Source organism: Larus michahellis, chromosome 1 (genome assembly GCF_964199755.1).
Source record: "Larus michahellis chromosome 1, bLarMic1.1, whole genome shotgun sequence".
Lineage (NCBI taxonomy): Eukaryota > Metazoa > Chordata > Aves > Charadriiformes > Laridae > Larus > Larus michahellis.
In genome coordinates, this window is record NC_133896.1 from 210,864,232 (window position 1) to 210,885,957 (window position 21,726).

At 38.5% G+C, this 21,726-nt stretch overlaps 1 protein-coding gene and 1 non-coding gene across 7 annotated transcripts in view; both read right to left on the reverse strand.

Annotated features, from left to right (window-relative positions):
- Nucleotides 1–22: 22 nt before the first annotated feature.
- CEP295 (centrosomal protein 295) overlaps nt 23–21,726 on the reverse strand; it is a 43,529-nt gene continuing 21,825 nt past the window's right edge. For 5 of the 6 annotated variants that reach the window (XM_074571432.1, XM_074571405.1, XM_074571414.1 and 2 more), the window contains 15 exons: nt 21,088–21,259; nt 20,792–20,944; nt 19,047–19,271; nt 13,016–13,122; nt 11,384–11,522; nt 9,588–9,821; nt 8,113–8,267; nt 7,707–7,866; nt 5,371–6,014; nt 4,444–4,617; nt 3,205–3,322; nt 2,194–2,397; nt 1,589–1,697; nt 986–1,085; nt 23–400 (listed from right to left, as the gene is read on the reverse strand). In XM_074571432.1, the coding sequence (XP_074427533.1) occupies nt 353–400; nt 986–1,085; nt 1,589–1,697; nt 2,194–2,397; nt 3,205–3,322; nt 4,444–4,617; nt 5,371–6,014; nt 7,707–7,866; nt 8,113–8,267; nt 9,588–9,821; nt 11,384–11,522; nt 13,016–13,122; nt 19,047–19,271; nt 20,792–20,944; nt 21,088–21,259 (2,742 nt within the window). In that variant the 3' untranslated portion in view covers nt 23–352. The remainder of the gene's footprint in view (nt 401–985; nt 1,086–1,588; nt 1,698–2,193; nt 2,398–3,204; nt 3,323–4,443; nt 4,618–5,370; nt 6,015–7,706; nt 7,867–8,112; nt 8,268–9,587; nt 9,822–11,383; nt 11,523–13,015; nt 13,123–19,046; nt 19,272–20,791; nt 20,945–21,087; nt 21,260–21,726) is intronic. The other variant, XM_074571394.1, reaches the window with a different exon arrangement.
- On the reverse strand, nt 11,758–11,841 carry LOC141738149 (small nucleolar RNA U2-19). The gene has a single exon (XR_012585326.1). It is a non-coding gene; the product is annotated as a small nucleolar RNA U2-19 (small nucleolar RNA).

Here is a 21,726-nt window from a genome sequence, read left to right on the forward strand (position 1 = left end):
AGAAATTAATGTCTTGCATTCTGAGGGTTCAAGTCTTTTTAAAAAAAACAACTTTATTTTAAAATGGTTTATATGCATATATTACAAAAATTAATATGACATCCCTTTAAAATTAAGGCACATGAAGAAAGTCTTTTCACAATGAAGTCTACTCAGAGACAAGCCACATTTAAAGCAGCAGCCAATCTGATCTCAGTAACGGGGGGGGGTATTACACAAATTTTGTTTACTAGGGCTTTTCCTACAGCTTAAAGCTGAGGATTCCTAATGGCTCCACAATTAACTTAACGAAGGGGTCTCTTGGATTGTACCGGCACAGTAGTGTTCCTTATTGCTCCAAGTCTTCCACCAGTCACGGTGCTTTCCAAGTCTTCTTGGCTCGTAGTTTTTCCAGCATTTTCTGCAAATAAAACAAACCATGAGACTAGAGTAGCAGGCTTTGGGCCTGGGCCCCAGCAGCCATCCCAGCATGTCAGGATTAGGGAGCATTTCCTTCCTCCTCCTCCTTGTTTAACCCCCTACTCTAGAGCAACTGCAGGCAAACCCAGACGGGGTTCTTGTAACATTAAGCTCAGGTGTGCTCAGCTAGGCAGAATCCAGAAAAAAAAAACCTAAACCAACTCCCTGCCTGTTATAATGGAAATTCAGTCAAGTTTGACCTAATGAAAGCCCTGCCATTCTTTTGCCAAGTCGAGTTCCTAGCAGCTGGAGTCCTGAACAGCCCTTCTGCTCACCCGCAAGTCACCAGAAAAATTCAGGCTGAGGCAGACGCACTTTTTAGAGAAGAATTCAGCTCAGTTCTAATGTTGGCAAGGAAATTGTTACGAGGGATAGGCCAATGGCATCACTTAAAATCCAGGCCAGTTTGATGGTCTCTGTTTTAGTTGCACTTACGCCACAGAACTGTCTCAACTAGTCTGATGAGAAGCTCGGTGAAATCTCAAGAGCTGACTAACTAAATGGGCCAGCGCTGTAGCAGACTTACCTTCTGAAACTCTTTAGCCTTTTCTCTGTTCTTAGCGTAAGTTTCTTGCCTTATTTTTTCTTCCTTTCTGCTTTTTACTTCTGCAAGTTGATTATAAAGTCTGTTGAAACAGTAGAAAAAAGATTGTGTCTTGTCAGGAAGAAAGTGGCAAAGTTTAAAGGTTTATATGGTCTCAATTGCTAGAAATTAAGAAAGGAAATTTTGGCTCAGCTCTCCCGTAATTAAGAATCACTTCAAATTCCTCTTTAGCTGCATCTAACACACCCCCTGCAGGAGCTGCCCTTCCCACACATTACCGTTAATAAGTGCCCAAGTGCAATTGTGAGCTTTGCTTCCAATTCCATCCAGTTCCACGCATCAACTGGCAGAGCCGCCCTGGCAGGATGAGCTGAGCCAGGTGCCAGCAGTTTCTTATGGCAGCTCCGCAAGGGAACTGCCCAGCAGGTGCCTGCGTCAAACACGCCTGGCTTCTCTCCCCCCGCTGCTCCCTGTTGGGTCCCACTGGAAATCACAAACTGCTCTGACTGACCAGTAGCTTTCAGAAGACACAGGCGAACTACTTTTTTTTAAGCCAAACTTCTCCGTCTTGTGTTCACACAATACCTTGATGTACGCTGGTGCATTTCCATTTCTCCAGACTTCCTGTCCTCTGGCGAAGACACCTTCACTTCTCCCACTTTCTTCAACTGATGGGCAACGGCACCTTGTTTTTCTTTAAAAAAAAAAAAAGTCAAGCATATCTTAAACCTCTAGTCCAGCTAACTCAAAAGCATGACAGATTTTTAAGTGACACTACAGAAGATGAAACAGGCAGAATGGGCTCAATGGTGATGACATCTCATGTTGAAAAGGAATCTTCACACTGCTGCCTGTACTCCCAACAGCCAACTTCCAACGCCCCATTGGCAGACATCAGAGATGCATCAGCTCGCTTAATATGGTTGTTCTTTGATAAACAACTACTATATGCAGAGACACCTTATGACTACAAATGTGTGGGCAGATTGTGAAAATACGATGAGGAGCCGTAAGGGCCTTTATAACAGCCAGACAGCAGGAAAATCCCTTCCCACATCCCCGAGGAAATAAATTAAAGAATATTCCAGTCTGCAATAGCAAAGATGCAACAAACATGAAATCTATTCTTCGATATAAACCAGCAACTAAAAGGATACCTAATGCTGTGTCTTGTCCCCAGATGAACCTACCAGAGATAGGAAAAGACGCCTTTTGCCTGCTCAACTTCTCAGACTTTCCTCTTTGAAACTGTCCGGCTTCTGGCTTTTCATTTTCTCTCTCTCTCTTTTTTATTTCTTCTACTCTTTTCAGAGATTTCTGGATGAAGTTCTTCTTTCTTTTTAAAAAGGATTCTTGCAAACTTCCTGGTGTAGCCGCAAACTCCAGCAGCATCACTGTGAAAGAAAATGAGAAGCCTGAATGCATCTTACTTTCAGTAACGAGCAATATTGCCTCTAATGAGCCACACATTTCAGTGAATTTCTCCTAAAACGCTGAGCTTGACTCCTTTGTAAATCGCAGGAGAACAACACTGTGAATGAGGAGTAATCTTGCAAAACAAGCAGCGGTTCAGACCTATGGAACCTAATAACTGTGAGCAGATCTGCCAAGACAAACACTGTGATAAATACAGCATCCAAGGCATCTTGATGCCTCAAAACATATCAAAGATCTGAGAAGTCCCTACCACGGTTAAGTTCTGTCAATCCCCATCTTGCATGTTACTGCCGTTCATCTTGGACAAAAGATTATTTCAATATTTTACTGATGTTTCACACTATCATCAGAATAGAAAAAAAAAAGACATTCTTGGGCTAGGGAGCTTGGGGACTAACAGGAAATAAAAAAAACTAGTGAAGGTGCATAAACTATACGACAAAAACCCACAAAACACCACAGAATTTTTCAAAATTAAGTAACTACAACACAAAAAAAATGCAGTGTATCGCAGACATTAGGAACTTTCATGAAAGGACAACCTGGCATGGCAAGAGACAAGTCAAAACTGCTTTGTCAATGAGACACACATTAAACCTGGTGAAATGTACTACAGACCGAGCCTGAAGAGCAAGATGCACTTGCCTAGGTAAGAGAAGCTCTATGTTTTCCAAAGGAGAGGTGTATTTTATTAATGATTTTAACACTATAAACAAAGACCTTCTCCATCTCAACTGCCGTATGCTGACGTTACACGTAATTACCTGCAGTCTGATGTGATGGAACGTGACTGTCATTGGGACTCTGAGCTTCGGAAGAACCATCAGGCCTCAAAACCACTGAATAATCTGCATCTGGATCAAGCGGTAAAAATTCTGTCTCCTGTTTCAAAAGGAATCGGTGACTGGAAATGCTTAAAATATACCACAAATTTGAGTGAAGTGGTAGTACTGTCCCACTAGCATGCAAATAAAAGACGTGCTCTTGCCTTTATAGCAGATGCACGAAAAACATCACAAATGGATCTTGGTAGTAAGTGATAAAAAGCTACTTTCTAAAAACATTTTAAAACTTAGAAAAATCCATTAGAGACCCTTTGCCCACCAGATTTCAATTGCTCATTGTTAACGCAGGGCTGCATAATTTCATCTCAATGGACGTGGGTTTTTTTCCCCTCTGTTCTCTCTAGTTCTCCCCCATTACCCCCTCGCTGCTCTGGCTCTTTCCCCCATTGTCAGCTGGAAGGTGACACCCGCTGCCCAAGCACAGCCTCCTGCTGCCAACCTCCACCTCACCCACATTTCAATTACTTTATACAGACCCATCCTTAGGCACTCGAGGCACTTCTCTAGATGCCTCCTGCAATTGAAACACGATTCCATCATCTAACCTATTCATCTAGCAGATACACACTACTTGGTTCTACGTTACTGCTGCAGCACCCAAAATACTCTCATGTTACAAACCAGTCCCTCTACAATTTACAGCCTTTGATCTACACAAGCCAACAGCAAAAAGCACACCACAGGCAAATTAAGCATGGCAGTATGACGAGCAGATCGTATTTTCCCCATAAACTTCAAAGTGCTGCGTGGGCCTGGTGTAGCTCCATCCACCAGGTGGGGGATTTTTCCTTTTTTTCCTGTTTAGTTTGTAGTTTTGTCCCACCCTCTCCTCTCCTTCAGGTCTTCAACTAATAGGATACAATTTGGCCTTGCAAACACCAGCAAGATGGTTCTGTTTCTCAGCAAAAGTCTTCCCAAACTCTATCTACACCGATACAACAAGGTAGCGATTTTAAGGAATAGCCCAAATTTAAGATCTATTAGATCTTAAAAACCAGAAAACCTAACATCAAACTAAGATGCTCCAAGCAGCTACTACGCTTGGTAACTCTAACATTCTCTCGTTTTGCAATGGGATTAACTGCTACAGTGGGGCCTCTCTCTGTTATGATTAAGACTAAGTTAAAAGCAGAATTACATTAGATAATAAAGATTCACCTCGGTAAAAACATTAAATTCGGGTTGATCCACGTGTGCCGGGTTATTGATTTTATCCTCCTTAATCTTCTCTGGGTTAGGATGTTCAACATCTGATTCTGCAATACTGATGTCATTTGAGCTTATCAGAGTGAGTTCAGGTTCTTCCATAATACCATGCCCTGACTCAGTCTCCTAGAAAATAAATTATACAAGACATCAGTGTAAGGAAGAAAAAAAAAATTAAAAAATAAATCACTCCAGCAACAGGAACAGCTGTTACCTTGTCAGAACGAGGAGGCTCATTCAACATGCAGAAGAAAGAAAATCTGCCCCCAGGCAATAAATGAAATACGGAGAGAGCGCTTTGCCTGAGGTTTTGATGTACGTGAACTCTGGAACCTCAATCCAAGGCAAAGTATTTTATACACCAGTGTTAATAAAACCCAAATAACACAAAGCAACCAAACAACAACAAAAACTCCACCCCTGCTCCACTCACCTCAAGTTTAAATTACTTAGTTCTAGAGTAAACTTTTTTTTTTTAAACACGTCATCAAAGCTATTTCATTAAGTTTGCTTATGCTTTGGTTAAATTATTTACCTCCTTTAGGCTTCTAAAACGTCCTGCCATGTAACACGGATGCACATGCTACACCAACTGATGCTAAGAGAGGGAGAGGCAATAGATGTTACAGCTCCTCCAACAATTGTGGGAACTCCAGCTCATTTTAGCTACTGCTAATTATTTCAGTGCTATGATCTGAAGGAAGTAGTAAGGCAGAAGTCCAGGAAACATGGAAGTCAAACTAGAATTGTAAAAAATCAACATTTGCCAAGCTTTCCAATATTAAAGTCTAAAATAACTTGGTGCAACAACAACAACAAAAAAAAACACAAGAAAAAAACCTACCCAAATTCCTGCTTTTGAAAATCTGTTGTACTCACCCAGACCGGGATACGACACGAGCTTTTAGGCACAGAACTAGAGTGTTTTTCATGTCTTTCCAGGAAAGAACCATTCTGTTGTATGACAGCCTGTAAATGGATGTCTGAGTCTTCCAGGCTGGTTTCTCTGGGAACCCTCGAAGATTTCTGTACTTCTGGAAAACCTTGGTCTGGCTCCGTTATATTCGTATTGCACTGAGAGTCCAGCTCCACGGCTTTACCTGCTTCATGGACGTGAACTGATTTTTCAGGAAGCATCACATACTTCTTATCAAATGCCTCCACAGGCAATTTTTCAGAACACAGTGTCTCTTTTAGTAAGCATTGAGGGAAAGTTTCATCCATGGTAACTGGTGTGGTAGTTAGCTGATAAAATGCTTTTTGCTCTTCCAGTGGATTCAGACTTCCATTTCGCAGCTCTGCCATTGAACACTGGAGATTAATACATTCCATATTTCTTGCCAGTTCTTCATATTCTCTGGCAGATGAAATGCAATTCTCACTGCCCCGTTTTTTAGTTCCAGGGGTTTGTTCAAAAGATCTCTGTAACGCAGCACTGAGGTCCTCGGGCTGATCAGCGTTCTGACAGCAATCGCTCAGAGCTGATTCTAATCGCAGTGGGTGAAAAGATCCTTCAGATCCTGCTTCAAAAAATTATCAAGAGTCAAAATTCTAACTAACACAACAGAATTTCAACCTTCAAAAGTCCCTCCATAATGAGCCTTTTTAATAGTGTATAATAAGTAGTCCAGAAACATTTTGTTTAAAAAAAAAAGTCTGCTTAAGTTTCTTCAAGTCATTATCGTTACATAAAACGATGACTGCACAGAAAAGAACTTGAAGAAACAACACTTTTTGTTGCTTCTTAGAACATGTTTAGGGACAGACTTCATGATGGTGCTGACGTAACTACATGGAAAGTCAATGGATTTTACAATTTATACTCTGTAAATGGAAGCTGAGTTCCTTTTGGGCACCCAACAAAGGCTCTAAAACAGGAAGAAAACAATCCGAAAACACCATCACTTGGGCAGAAGTTCTTCAAAGTAGAAAAAACCATCCAAATCAGAACAATGATTGCTGTTCCTACAAGTTACCATATTGCACCCTAAACTACCTTTCCCTTAGGACCTACACATATAAATCACAACTCTTGGTTTTTTTTTCCAGAAGACCCTTGGAAAAGAGAAAGATCGTGTGTCAACATTTTATTTACGGGGGAGGCATTTCAGCAGTACAGCATATGCTGTCGAGAAAGAGAAATATAATAGATACAGAATAGCTGCTTGCAGCTTTAAACATGAACAGTCTGCGTTTCCAAAAATTGGATGCATATATATGCAAAAACCAAAGATAACTGACCAGGAACATTTACATGATAAATACATCTATTACTGAAAAAATAGCGCTGCATTTCCCGTTACTGTTCAGCTTTCTGCTGGAGCACCTTAAAATGCTGAAACACCTGATTCTTGGTAAATAAGAGCTTCAGAAATATTTAGATTCTTACTAGCTGCATTTGGAATTTCAGATTGGTCCTTTCCTTTAGAATACAGGAAATATCAAGTTAATTTACATTCAACTGCAAAAAAAATTAAAAAAAAATAATACTTTTCCTGCAATAAGCTGCAGTTAATGCTGCTGTAGAATCATGAACTTTTAATCTATTAAATTAATCACTACATTGTAATTTAAAAGTTTATTCCTTCCTCTCTCTTCCCTCCCCCTTTATTTTGTAGATAGATAAAGCAATTCTATAATCAGAGCAAATATCACAGCTTGCAGTGCATAATGACTATTGGTGTGAATTAACAGTGGAAAATTTTTTGAAGGATACAATGTATAAAAGAAAAATGAGTAAAATCAGAGAGATTCTAACACATATACTTCAAAAAAAATAATCAATTTATGGAACTTCCTTAATTTCCTCAAACTTACGAAATGATGGATATGCAAGAACAAACATTTCTAAATGTACTTAAACTGACAGTTTCAGCCAGCGTTGATATTCCTTCACTAACATCATAATTACTGCACAAGCAATAAGTAACATAATATCCATTACGTTATGTGAATATGCAGGTCTGCTTTTGTATTAAAGTCATAACTGCTGAGGAAACACACAACTTCACAAAATGTAATTACCATTAAAGGTGGTGGAGAAGACAGCGTGTGAGAGCGCAGCAGCAGAGTTAAGGCATTTCAAAGCAGAGCTGATAGAGCAGTGAAAAGTTCCTTCCCAGTTTCAGCACAGCAAACCCCCCCTTAAGGGCTGGTATTCACATCCCGGCAGTAGGTTGATTCTGAAAGCACTGATCGGACTGTGCTCTACGTACCCAGAGTAACATCTTCGTTAACAGACTCTTCCTCTGCTGTAACGCTGTTTGCCCCGTCTGTTTCAAGACTAGAAGGCAGACTGCTTCTTTGTATATTCAAACTGCAGTTTCCCACTTCTAGAAACGTAGACACGTCTTGACTTGTTGAAAATTCTGAAGTCTAGTGGCAGAGAAAAAACATCTTATTTAAGATTCATTTTCTCAGAAATATGAAAGATAAAAAGTTAAAGGTAGTATTTTATTTTTGGATCACATTTCTACTACAACTAGCAAAAATGCTTCTAAGTATACCAAAGATTATTATTGTGTTTCTGCTAAACAGAAGATAGTATAGAGATTACACATTTAAATCTTACAGAAATCTTAAGCCAAAGTACTTCCCTCCATCACAGTTTTTCTGTAGTACCTTGCTAAATTCTCTACTGTCTTGTGAAGTTCTGTACTGAGAACAGGATGATGAAGTATCAAAGTCAAGGCTTGGTTCCAAAGGCTGAAAGCGCTGGTGATTCAAATTCGGAAAATGTCTTTCTCTTTCAGGAAAATCAGGTTCAGCTGCCAGAGCTGTGAGAAAAGAGGTTATTTTAAAAACAAACAAACATGCCCCCCCTCAAACACCCTGCTCAAAAAAAACAAACAATGGACAGGACATATCATCACACCTTGCTTCTATACGCAGGAAATAAATTATATAGAATTCTGCAAGTATACGAATATTAGCTTGTTAAAAAGAAATCTCCACAGCATCTACTTCTTTCACTCTGATACAATGCAGGTACAAAAAGCAGCAAGAAAGTGCTACACTGATGCGATTTTAATTTTTTTTTTTAAATGGAAGATGAAGTCCATAAGCTCTCTGCTCAGCACTTGTGCGACTGCATCAGAAGCAGCGTGGGCTTCCCAGTACAAAATATGCAGTGACAGGAAATCCAATGAAGAGCCGCAAGGACGATTAAAGGAAGGATGAAGCACATGATGTTCAAAGAGAAACCAAAAAATGAGTTTGTTCAATCTTAAGACAAGGCCTGGGGTGTGGGAGAAGGGGTACAGAAATCTCTGCTGTCTACTACATCCTACGAGACAGCATAGAGAAGATGCAGTCTTCGGACTGCTCAGTGCGAGAAAGAGAGATAATGGACACAAGATGAAACACAGGAAATTCTGGTTGGCTACAATTAAAAAAAAAAAGTTGCTAAAATGTTGCCCAAGGGAGTGTGGGACCTCTGACTTTGGAGATATTCAGAACCTGCCTGGACAAGGCCTTAAGCAACCTGGTCTGAGCTGGCTCTGCTGTGAGCAGGAAGGAGAATACGGATCACACAACTAGAAGTCCTTCCTAGTCGAGATTCATCTCTTAATTCCATGATTCTAGGTTTTCAAACGTTCCAGGGGGAAGTGGTTCAAATTAAAATACTGGCATTATCTTCATTAGAGCTAATAAAGATACTTTTATTTTCATGAATTGTTACATTTTTCTAGAGAGCACAGAACTCCCACCCGTCTGTTATTCAGTGTTTCATTAACGACGTGACCTTATATTATTGTCTCTACCTTCCTGAAGAGAAAGTTGTGCACAAACAAGCGATAAAATTGGCACAGATGAACAGCCTAGCCACATCAGCAGGAAGCTGCGTAAAATTAGACTGTGATCAGATACCTGATCCGACAATCTTTATTTTTTTTTTTGCACTACACTACGCTAAGTGGACGTATAGGTAAAGCAAAGCACGAACAATATCAAACCAGCAGTTCTTGCACGTACAGTCCTTATTGACTTTAAAATGTAAACTGAATATAAACAGACTAACACGTAACATTGAGTAAACTCCTCCTCGTTCTGTATGACTAGAGTGCAGCACAAAAATGCCTTAAAATGGCAAATACCTTGGAAACATGTATTGTCCTCTGAGTAAGAGTTCCAGTCTCCAGTACGTTTCCTCAAGACCGGCTGTATCTGACTTCCTTTATAAAGGTACTTCTCTCCTTTGGGCAACTGAGTTCCAGATACTCCAGATAAATTCTCTTGCCTCTGCTTCAAGGTAAAAGGCAGCGAGGAGTTCCAAGGGCGAGCTGCTGTTTCTCTCAAAATTCGATCTTCCGTACTATCAGAAGACAATCCTGAAATGGGAAGCCAGATGTTCCCAGTTTTGCAAATAAACCACTTACATGAAGTCATCTGAAAAGTCACTGCTTAATATCCCGAAACACTCATAAAGAGCTCTGGGGTTTTATTTCCTTAATTGTGTCCTGTCAACATTCCCACAAACTTTACAAATTTCCACAAGTTCAAGGTGATAATATCTAATTCGGCAGTAGTCAGTACAGCTTAGCACTTTTAGAGTATCTAGACTGAGGAGATACTGAAACAATAAAATCAGAAAAGAAGTAATAATAGTTTTATGCTAGCTAGCATATTTTTACCTCCTATCGCATATAAATGTGTCAATCCTTTAACGTGATCATGAGTATAAAGTATGACATCATGCAGTAGTTTTATTCATGCTTTAATAGAAATTGCCTAACACCAACACAAGAAATCTGAGGGGCAAGGCAACCGAAATCGTGTTCCTAGTTCGCGCGCCAACCCCTCTTTGTCGATATGCTTACAGAAGAATTGCGCAAAGCTATCAGAAAACGTGATTGTTAATCACTGAGCGTACAGTGAAGACACAGCTAGACTTGAAAAATTTATTCATGCAGCTGAATAACCAAAACCTTTGGTATTTTCCTCCCACAACTAAAAAACAACAGAAAAGAAAAGCTACAAACGACCTTAGAATTTGCTTTAGCTTTCTTATGTCAATAAACCACAGATTTGTCACATGAGCTATGAAGTTTATTACTCAAAATAACACCAGTTCAGAACATTAGGGTTAAAATGAGCCACTGAAACCTCAGACTAAAAACCATAGTCTTCAAAAATTGATTCATAAACACGGAATAACTCACACACACCTATGTTGTTTATGACATCAAATGTGTCACATTAACACAATATTAAGCCTTAGAGCAAATAAATTCTAATAACTTTCAAACCCACTTCCCATGCTGACAAGTGATAATGTCAGTATACAGAGGAGCAAGTACATATATTATAAAGGAATTATTTTTATTTTTATGAAAAGCTAACAAAATCAAGAGGCAGACTGCAAGCAAAAAAGGGTATGAACACGTATTGCCCAGAAACCTATTAAAAGTCAATATGGCATTCAAATGACATTTTTACAAATAAGTTATTAAGAATTACTATGGTGACAAGCAGATTTTGGAACAATTCTCTTACCAGCAAGACAACAATCATAGCTCTGTAACAATCTATGATATATATTCATTAGAAAAAGCTTTCATGAGTGTATCATTTGGGGATCAGTTTTTTTAAAAAGAATTTGCCACTTGAAAACTGCTAGTGTTACAGTTGCTTAATAAAACTCAAAACATTCTCTGCCAAAAGCAGATGTGTTATAAGTTTAGATTATAAAAGTAAAAAATTCATGAATACATAATGAAACATTCTAGCTACACTCAAGTCTGTAAGACCTAGTCATCGTTCTTAAGTGAAGTTCCACATTACCTTATTTCAGAAGAACTTCTGTCCAGTGAGTTAGACCCATTCCGCTATAAAATAAAGAGAATACACAATTTTCCTTTTACAAGAACAACAACAAAACCGAGACACTCACCGTTGTCAACAGGGCTTACATCCAACGTTTCACTAGTCAAAAAGCTTCCAGTGGAAATTGTTGAAGATAAGTCGCAGGGTATTCCTCGCACGGAAGCCTCTGAACCTAAGTTTGTGGATACTACTTTAGAAAGTAGTTCCTAGGATGAAATAACACCTATTACTGTGTATTCGGATGGCCAGAACGCAAACTTTAAACCCACACTTTTTATTCTGAGCTCAGTTCAAGTGTAGAAGCCTTCACGTTTTGCACAGTCAGGCAGATAGAGATTCATCATTGCTCAGTACAAAACATTCACACCCCATGTCCCAGACACGTCACCCCCCAGCAGCCCCCTCCCCTCAACATACACACACGCACACAATTATAAAGCCTCTCAGAACTGCATACAAATCATGACACCTGGAAGATAAAATTATCTTCTGGTGGTCAGATTTGGCTATTTCTCATCACAGACCCACTTCAGTAGAATTGCAGATCTCAGAGGAACATACATGCAATACATGAAAAACTCAGGAATTTTACAAGTACTTGCAACATCGAGCCTTTTAGAGACAAGAAACTGACTTAAAAATGTAGTTCTATGAAATTAAACTAAAAATATTCAAAATATACTAAAATATTATCTTCCTTAATTTTGAAGTAAACTCTACAGAGTCACAAAACAAAGAATGCAAATTTTGAAGAATTAGATGTGAACATTTCTTCCCAAACTCCAAAATAAAATGCACACTAAGAAAAACTAAGAAACCCTTTCCCTACACTTTTCATTATATACTACCTTATATAGTTAACATATATGTAAATGTACACAACATGTACAAAAAATATACATAACATGTACGTTTAAAAGTGATATTATATATACGTTATACATAGCATTTTTTAAATACTGTTTTTATCTTCTGACAAAATTATGGGAACTTTGGAGAAAAGCAGGGAATATCACTAGCGTTGATTTTGGCAAGGCTTTTGACACTCACAACATTCTTCTATTCCAGTTTGGATGTCACAACCTGGATGAATGGACGACACGATGGGTAAAAAATCTGGCTGGATAATCAGGCTCAGAGGAGAGTGATTAAAGGGTTACACTCTACCTGGAGGTGGGGAACAAGTGAAGTGTGATGGGGCTCCTTCCTAAGGCCTGTCCTCTTTAACACCTTTGGCAATCAGCCAGGGGAGGTAAAACCATTCTTTTATCAAGTCTGCAGATAACACGAAGTTGGGAGAAGTTGGGAGGACCATCGAATGCCCTAAACAGCAGGGCTGACATTTAGAAGGCCCTCGTGAGGCTGGCCCTACAGGAACGTTACAAAACTCATGAAGAACAAATGCAAGGTCCAGTACCTGGGAAGGAAGAGCCCCATGCTGGGCCCTGCCTGGGGAGCAGCCCTGTGGAAAAGGACCCAGGAGTCTTGGCAGAGAAGAGGGACAACAGAATCCTGCACTGTGCGAAGAGGAACGCAGCCAGCAGACCCCCCGCAGCAATTACCTCTCTTTACTTGGTGCTTCTTATACTGCTGCATCTAGAATACTGCACCCAGTTTTAGCCCCCCAATGTGAGACAGAAAGATTTCATCACAAAATAAAGAGTAAGTTATGTTACATGGTTATTTTGATATGACTAACCGTGTTATCAAGTCTCAATAATGGTCCAGAACGTGTTGTAACTCTCTCTCCAACTTCAGCAGCAAGAACCGGTGAATCTTGAGCCACTCGAGAATCCTCGGACTGGGCTGAACACAAATGTAATAAAAGCAATGAGGAATAGAAAGCAACTTTTGAGTTCATAGTTAGCAATATTTTTTTGAACACCAGATGGCAGTAATACTCTGCTGCTGCCGTCCTCACCGTTAGAGCACTATTTTTGCCCATCCTTACCACTTTCTCCTCACCTACAACATACTTTCTGCTCCACTGTATCACCAATTTAATTGGCAACCAGTGGTTCTCCTTGATCAGCCTTCCTAAAATTTGTAACTAGCATGACTGCTCTCTGCAGAGCATGCAAGAAGAGCTATAAATTCACACTCTGGCTTTGCAGAATGAAACATGGCTTTGCTAATGTTACTACAACCATTTAATTGGGGGGGGGGAAATCTTTTGCCCTCTACAATGATTACAAAGAAAAGCAGACATTCTAAGTCGATCAGAGAAGTCAGATACTGAATTACCTCACTATAGCATGACTACTACCACAGAACCAAACCACTTTTGCCATAATGCTCTTACACATAAAAATATGTAAGATCAGTAGCTGTATAAAAGAAGTACCACAGCAGCACCAGAAAAATGCAATTTCTGTATTCAGTGCTGACAAGGACTTTGACAGTTCTTCTAAGATTGTAAATCAATTGCCAAAAAACAATTCTAAAATATGTATTCTTATTTCCAGTAATAATTTTCAATAAGAAGTGCTAAATATCAAACTGAAATTAAACAGCCGAAATTAGGCAGGTATGTTTTCTCCCAATTCTACAAGGGCTGCTAGTGACAGAGACATTTCAACTCCCCAGCATTTGTAAGGTTCTATATTTAGGCAGATGTTGTAACATTTTGTGAATCTGAACACTAGTTCAGACCTTGTAGAAAATGAAACCGAGTTTCTTACTGGAAGGTGGGGTCCAGTTGTTCCATTTTTCCAACTACATAAAAAAGGGGGGAGAGGTTTCCTCTGTGATGCAACACCAGTGAAGTATCTATAGGATGTGATACTTACACATCTTAATCAACATGAAATATTTTGAAAGTTAATTCAGGTAGGAGGGGAAAAATAAAAATTAAAATCTAGGTTTCCTGTCTCCTTGGTTGGATGTGTCAGTAGTGTGACTGAGTCTAGATACGCTGCAGAAATCTGTTCCTCTTCTTTGGAGCAGAACACAGGAGACAGGATCCTGAAAATGAGCAAGGCCTTGAAGAAAATTCCTTGAATCAGCATGAAAACTGCAATCATATCTTCTCTTGGTATTTAAGTATCTCAACAGGAGCAAAAACGCACAGCACAAAAGACTTCTAAACTCAAAAAGTAGTAACAAGCAGCAGTGGCTACAAATGGCTGCAAGATTCAGAAACTGGAAATAGACTATTTATTTAAAAGTTTGATAAAAAAACTAAATGCTGAAACAAGCTACCAAAGAATTCTCCGTTTCCCGACACCTCTACATCAAGATTAGGTATTTTTCTGAAAGAAGTGATTGTATTTTCTAAAGGATATGAGAGTGACAGGTAGTAATTTAGGATACATATGAGATGAGATTCACACATTTAATACTCCCTTGTATATAAATCCTATGGAGAGCTACGCTACAAATGTTTCATTAGTATACTGTAATAACCTGCACTGTTCTTGTACTATTAATAGAAGGGATGAACAGTAGCAATTTCATGCTATAACACAAATTATTTAATTAAAAATACAACATGCTCATATCTCATGACTTTGTTATATTAATATCCTTTAAAAAACCGTATTTGTTGACTCATAAAGGAGGGGGTTTTATTCTTCTCTCCTCCCTCCAAAATAATAGCGCCAGGTGTTTGTTCCTCACAGCCTCCTGACATCGACATGGGACTTCTGTATTTTAACCTCCTGGCCACCACACCGTGACAAAGAATTTGTATTTAAAAATTGAGGGGTGTGGAGAATAAAAAGCCATTCTGGATATCACAGTCTCAACAGAAATTTCAGTAAAATAGCAGCAATTACTGTAGAGTGTAATTTGAAAGATAAAAGACTGAATGACAAACCACTCAATGAAGGCAATATAAACCCAGGGATTAGTCCAAACGCAACCACGTAGACAAACAAAAGAAGGCGTACTCCACACTAGTTTGCTAAATTGGTGATGGATAAGACTATCTGTCACAATAATGAATTATGAACAAATATTTGTGATTACTAAAAAGAAATTGAAATCTTAGCTTAGCTTGGATCACACAAAACCCAGTCATGCTTGGAGTAATATCTCTGTAAAGGGGAGCAATGCATGAAGATAATAATCACATCTGGGACACTGCTCAAGGGGGCTGTTGAAGATGAATAAAGAGAGAAAAGCCTGTTGATACGTAATGAAGGAGAACTGTGAAAGAGATGTATGTATCAAATCTAGTCACTATTTTCAGGCTGACTTTTCAGGGAAATTAGATTTATGCCATCAAACTGCCTGTCTCATCCGTAGGGTTACTCTGCAATTCCATATTAACAATTTGCATTCTATTACCCCATTTTAACCAAATTGGGATTGAGAAGAAGAAATATTGAGTGTCCAAAGTTCCTAACTCATCTTGCCATACATCAGTGGCGTGGCAAGAGAGAGCAACCCGCATCTGAGCCTCACTGATTGAGAGAGGTGATTCTGCTCCCCTACTCTGCTCTCATGAGACCCCACCTGGAGTACTGTGTCCAGCTCTGGAGCCCTCAGCACAAGAAGGACATGGACCTGTTGGAGCAGGTCCAGAGGAGGGCCATGAAGACAATCAGAGGACTGGAGGACCTCTCCTATGAGCACAGGCTGAGAGAGTTGGGGTTGTTCAATCTGGAGAAGAGAAGGCTCCAGGCAGGGAGACCTTATAGTGGCCTTCCAGTACTTAAAGGGGGCCTACAGGAAAGCTGGGGAGGGACTGTTAACAAGGGCATGTTGCGATAGGATGAGGGCAATGGTTTTAAACTAGAGCAGGGTAGGTATAGATTAGACATTAGGAAGAAGTTCTTTACAACGAGGGTGGTGAGACACCAGAACAGGTTGCCCAGAGAAGCTGTGGATGCCCCATCCCTGGAGACATTCAAGGCCAGGCTGGATGAGGCTCAGAGCAACCTGATCTAGTTGAAAATGTCCCTGCCCATGGCAGGGGTTTGGACTAGATGACCTTTAAAGGCCCTTCCAACCCAACACATTCTATGGTTCTATGATCACCTGAACAGCTACCTGTGCTCTCCGGCTGACAAGCAGCTGATCAGGTTGTGCAGCCCTTGTAACCACTCCATACAGAGTACAGGGATTCGTCCTCCACTAACCAGCAGCAGTTCTTAAGACCCATTTTAGGTTCAGACATATCTGCTTCTAAATTTTAGAGGGTTAAAGCTGTTTTTCTTGTAATAATTGGAAGAAATACAAGTCACTATAGAAATTAAAAAAAATAGATTGCTTGCTACCTAAGGACAAGTCTCACACAAAATGAGACTCACCTTTGTTGATAAAGTATCCAAGCAGATCTACCAAATTTCTATTTTCAAAAACCTGTATAACTTCTACATTATCTTTAATGGTTTATTTTGAAAGAGCATGTGAGCAGTGATTAATAGGATTTGTGCACACCTAGTGGTTCTGTAATCACAAAAGCAGTACAACTCCTAGGTTCCAAAGCTTCACGTTATTTAATTGAAGGCAAAAACCACCAAGAACATAACTTCAAAGAATAAGGTCAAAGATCACGTACACAAAGCACTCATTTGCTCTCACCTTGAGAGATATAATTAAGTCTTGAAAACACAGGAAAATTGCAAACACGTTCTGGTTAGAATCAAGTAACAAAAAATATTAACCCCTCTCCCCCCTCCAAATTAGAAAATAACCAAAGCTACTCTCATAAGTAACAACTTAAAATCCACCTGAAGTTTCCCCTTCAAAAACTTTCCATTTAACATGGACTGTAGGTTTTCTTGCTGAAGATACTACACTGCTTACCAAAAGCGCCACAGAGTGCTTCATAGCCTTCAAATTACAAAGATACCGTTGACAGTTTTGGTTGTCGAATTGCTCAAGAGGATAATCCTCTTAAATACATAATCACAGAAAGCTTTGCTTTAAAAAAAAAAAATAATATATATATATATAGATGTTCACATGAAGTTTCCTAATCTTCTTACATAAACCATTGCACTGTTCATATATAATACTGGCTGATGTAAAAAGACACTACACGAAGATAATTCATATTAATTTGGTAACAGCTGATTTAGCAATGCTTCTACAACTTACTCAGAAAAATACAAGCCTTTTCTTCAACTGTTTTTTAAAAAGACAAAAAGATTTAAGTTCAAATATAGGTATATTTCAAAAAGAGTATTCTGAGAATTAAAGAAAGCAGTTGAAAGGAAATGAGCTTATAGGTTCTTATTCATAAACAGCTTCAATCCCTAGTAAATCCTGATTGAATCGAAAAGGATGTCTCAACATAAACTAAATTAAAAGTTATCTTAAGATTTGGGGCAGCAGTGACATTTCTAGCAAAAACAGGAGGTAAGCACTACATATACGTACCTCTTTACAAGTAATACAGCTAAGGTAGCAAAGTTGCTGAAAACTTTTGCAACTCTAGTAATGTATTTATTTTAAATAGATAGTGAAAACAATACTGGACGACGAGATGCTTTCATCTTGTAATAAGCTTCAAGTTGCTTTAGTCAATGTTTTGCAAACTTTGGGTAACAGTTCCCAGCAAGTCAGGCATAGCATTTCTCGATTATAGCAGTGATGAACTGCATTTCAATCTGCAGGAAATTTGAAAACAAGCAAGTGCAATGCAACTGAAAGTACTGGAACCTTTGAGTCAAAATTATTCCAAGGCCGGAGAGACAAGCTAAATTTGTACAGGAAGGGAAAAAACAGCAGGAATTGAAAACCTTGACATCCGCTTGTTAGTCCAATCTCTTGAAAAACTGCTTAGTAACCCACTTCCTTTGTTTACCTGAGCCTAGTCACCTTTGTCCTTCTAGAAAGCCAGTCAAGCTACTCAAAACACACTTAGTAGGTTTCAATAACCCTGTAACAAAACTGTTTTGAACATTCACAAAACACTTTATAACAGAAACAACTTTTTTGTGATAACCAAACCAACTTGGTTTAATTTATGGCATCGGACTAACTTTGTCACACACAGCCACACTCTATCCTGAAAAGTGTGATCTCTAATAAAAGCTCTTCACAGATGAACAGAAAAGATCAGAATTAAAGTAATCCTTACATTATTGTACTACTTTTGTTTCTGTTACAGCTGATTTTTTAAAAGTTGTTTCTTTGAGCTAAGGATAACACTCAGCCTTCTATTTTTCTGTCTCAATGGTATTTTTAAACAATTTTTTATATACACCGATCTTTCAGTGGACATCTACATTAGCATGTTAATGCTCCAGAGTTCTTTTTAAGCATTAATTTCCTCTGTGCCAATACAAGGAATCACTGGGTACTGTCTCAGGCACACCACCGGTCTGCTCACAACAGGTTTCTGCCTGGTGAAGCTGTGAAGGAAGACACCTCCCTCAGGAGGAAGAAATACACGTGGCTTTCTGCAGCAGTTTGCTCCCTATGCATGCATGGTATTGAGCTGGTAAGGGCTGGAAAATCAGGTAATACAGAAGTTGTTTCTTTACAGGCCATTCTACAAGGTACAGATACAAAGAACGTGCCTTGGATGAGAAACTGTTGACTAGCAATGAAGTTTACTGCAGTGTGGACTTTCGTTATTAGAATGGTAATAAACTCAGCCATTCTGAGACACGTGGTTATGGAAACACCCTTTTTTACACTTAAAATTAAAAAGTATTTAAATAGCACTGCATGTCCTTTAACAGGTCAGGTCATATGCTGCAAATAAATCGCAGTAAAATTAGCAGTGCTGAATAGTATTCACGTGATTCCTAGAAAGAAGATTATTTCCTCACCTGAATCGTACGAATTTTCAGCAGCCATCATCAGCACCTCTTGTAACAATCGACTTGACTGTTTACTTTGCCTTGGACTTCCATTAGAGATTTGTTCCCTGTAGCTTGTTACGCTCAGAGGTAACCTGCCGCCTTCATGAAAAGCATGACTGTAACGTTTCCTGTACACAAACTTCCCCATGGTTGAAGTGGGAGAAGATTTTCCACCAACAGAATCGGCTTTATCTGAATTGAAAACATTAAGATGCACATTCTATTCTACAGAAATAACCCGCTGAATTCATACAGTGCTCCATCCTAATACAGTTAGCCATATCAGGTCAGTAAAAACCTTTGTATTACACAGTTTATGGATTATACAGGTTAAAAGATTATATACATCACAGACTTCTCAAAAAATAATTCCTAACTCAACTAAAGTATTTCTTCCAAAAAAATTCAAACGAATTGGTGGATTTGCTAAGTTGAAAATAAACCTTTCAGTAATTTTTCCAAATCCAGAGGCAACATAACTTCTCTGCTCTGGCTTAAAGATTTTTTTTTTCTCCCCAACCCCTCCCCCCCCCCCCAGCCCTTTTTGGACACTCAATCCAATAAAAACCTCAAGTTTAACTTTTTATTACCTACCGTGACCAATGGTTAGATAACATAGGAATAAATCACCTGTGGCTTATAATGGGATTACACAACAAATGAGTATTTCCTACCCTAGAATTCCACTGGATAATATTTCAGAAAAATTTTTTGATTTTTCATCATTTTTAAAATTAAGATGCATAACACTAAGTCAAGTGCTGTTGAGAATATAAATATATTCTTCAATGAAAACTTTCACCAACAAAACTTGTTGTCTAATCAAGATACCAAATTAGCCCAACAAGAATTATTCTGCATAAACTGATGCTGACTAGCATTAATTACTTTTCTTTAATTAAAAAATATCCCATACCAGCTGTTTCATTATTTTGCTCAAGATGAATGCCAGCTTTACAGGCCTACTCAGATTGTTCTGCTTAGCCCTTTTAAAAACACTGACACGGTATTAAAACTTTTGTAAAATATGCGTTAAATTCTAGCTATGAAGAGACTTTAAAATAGTAAATTTAAATGTTTACATTCAGAAAACACCAGTCTGTTGTATCTGTTACTTAATATTCCTTACAGAGAATTACAAAGCATTGCATGCAGACTGGAATAAACAGAAAATACTTGCATTGTGTAGTTGCTCTCTGAGATTTTTTTTTTTTTTTTTAAACAAAGAGTGTTTTGTATTTGGAAAAAAAAAATTAAAAGATGGTCTACAAATTTCTGTACAAACTTGATACTAACTCCTTACTTATAAGATCTCACACTCACTTTCTTGGTATGCTCAAAAGTTAAACCTTTAACCACCTACCATCATCTCTGCTAGTTCTCTTTACAATTATTGTACAATTGTCTATTAACACCGCACCTGCCCAACAGAAAAAGCAACAGGGAACTTAAGTCATAGAATTATGGTGAATTTTCTTTTGTTGGCAAATTTTTGTTTCGATTACATTTTTCTAGACAGACACTGACAGAGTAAGTTTTTCTCAACTATAACTCACTTCAGTAATATATAAATTATACCTTAAAATAAGGCCACAGCTCTTATTTCATGATCAATCATCTGAAAGACTCTTCAGAAAAGATTAATTTCTCCAATCTGTATTTCTTAGGAACAGCAGCATTTATTATATATTTTATATCCATATATATATTACCTGCACAAGAAACGTTGCAACTCTTCGGTGTGTCTACCTCTGGTATAACGCTAAGTTCATGTTGTTCCAAATCAAGCCCTAACTTGACTTTTGTCACAGGTGGTTTGGAAGATCTCCGTTTCTGTTCTCTACATAGAACTTGCTCAGACTGTTCTGCAAAATGAAGTTTTGTCGTTTAAATTCCTCTAGCATGTTGCAATAATATATATATGAAATTAACTTGGGGAGATGGAACAGAACTCCATCTCAGCTACAAAATGAAAAAAATTGTAATGAGAAGTACTATACAGCCTTACCAGTTTGCTCAGCTGGACCGATGCACTGTGAAATCATTTCACTTCCATGAAATTTACTCCTGCCAGAATTCTCTTGCTGGTACTTTTCTGAGTCTTGGAAAAACTCAGTTCTATTAATCCAGTCAGGCTTTTGTGCCTCTGTCATTTCTTCATTTGTGCGGAAATGTCTCACCTTAGTGGAGGGGGGAGTGGGGGGGAGCAACTGTATATAACATTATATTTATACTCATTTATCAAACCAGCATTTTCTTGTGTGTGTATTCCGTGCAGAACAATATTCAGCACTTTGAGAAAATACTGGACAGACTTGCTTAGCTTACAAAAACGTTTGGACATACAGATACTTTATTTAGCTCTACAAGCCTAATGTGCTAAAACATAATTATTTACATTATTAGGGGCCTTTGTTAGATTAGATCAGAATACTCAGCATTTTTAACAGGAACAGCTCCTGAAAACAACTCCTTAGTTTTTCAGCTCCTCAACTTAGGAATTTTAGCTGTTTGGAGACTGCAAAAGCAAGAGAGAGGGACTCTAGGCAGAAATAATTTTTCTAAGATGGCTTCTGTTTATTTAAAAAAAAAAAAAGGGCAAAAGGAACTTCTTTAGAAACTCAAAAATAAACTTGGATTTTTCTTC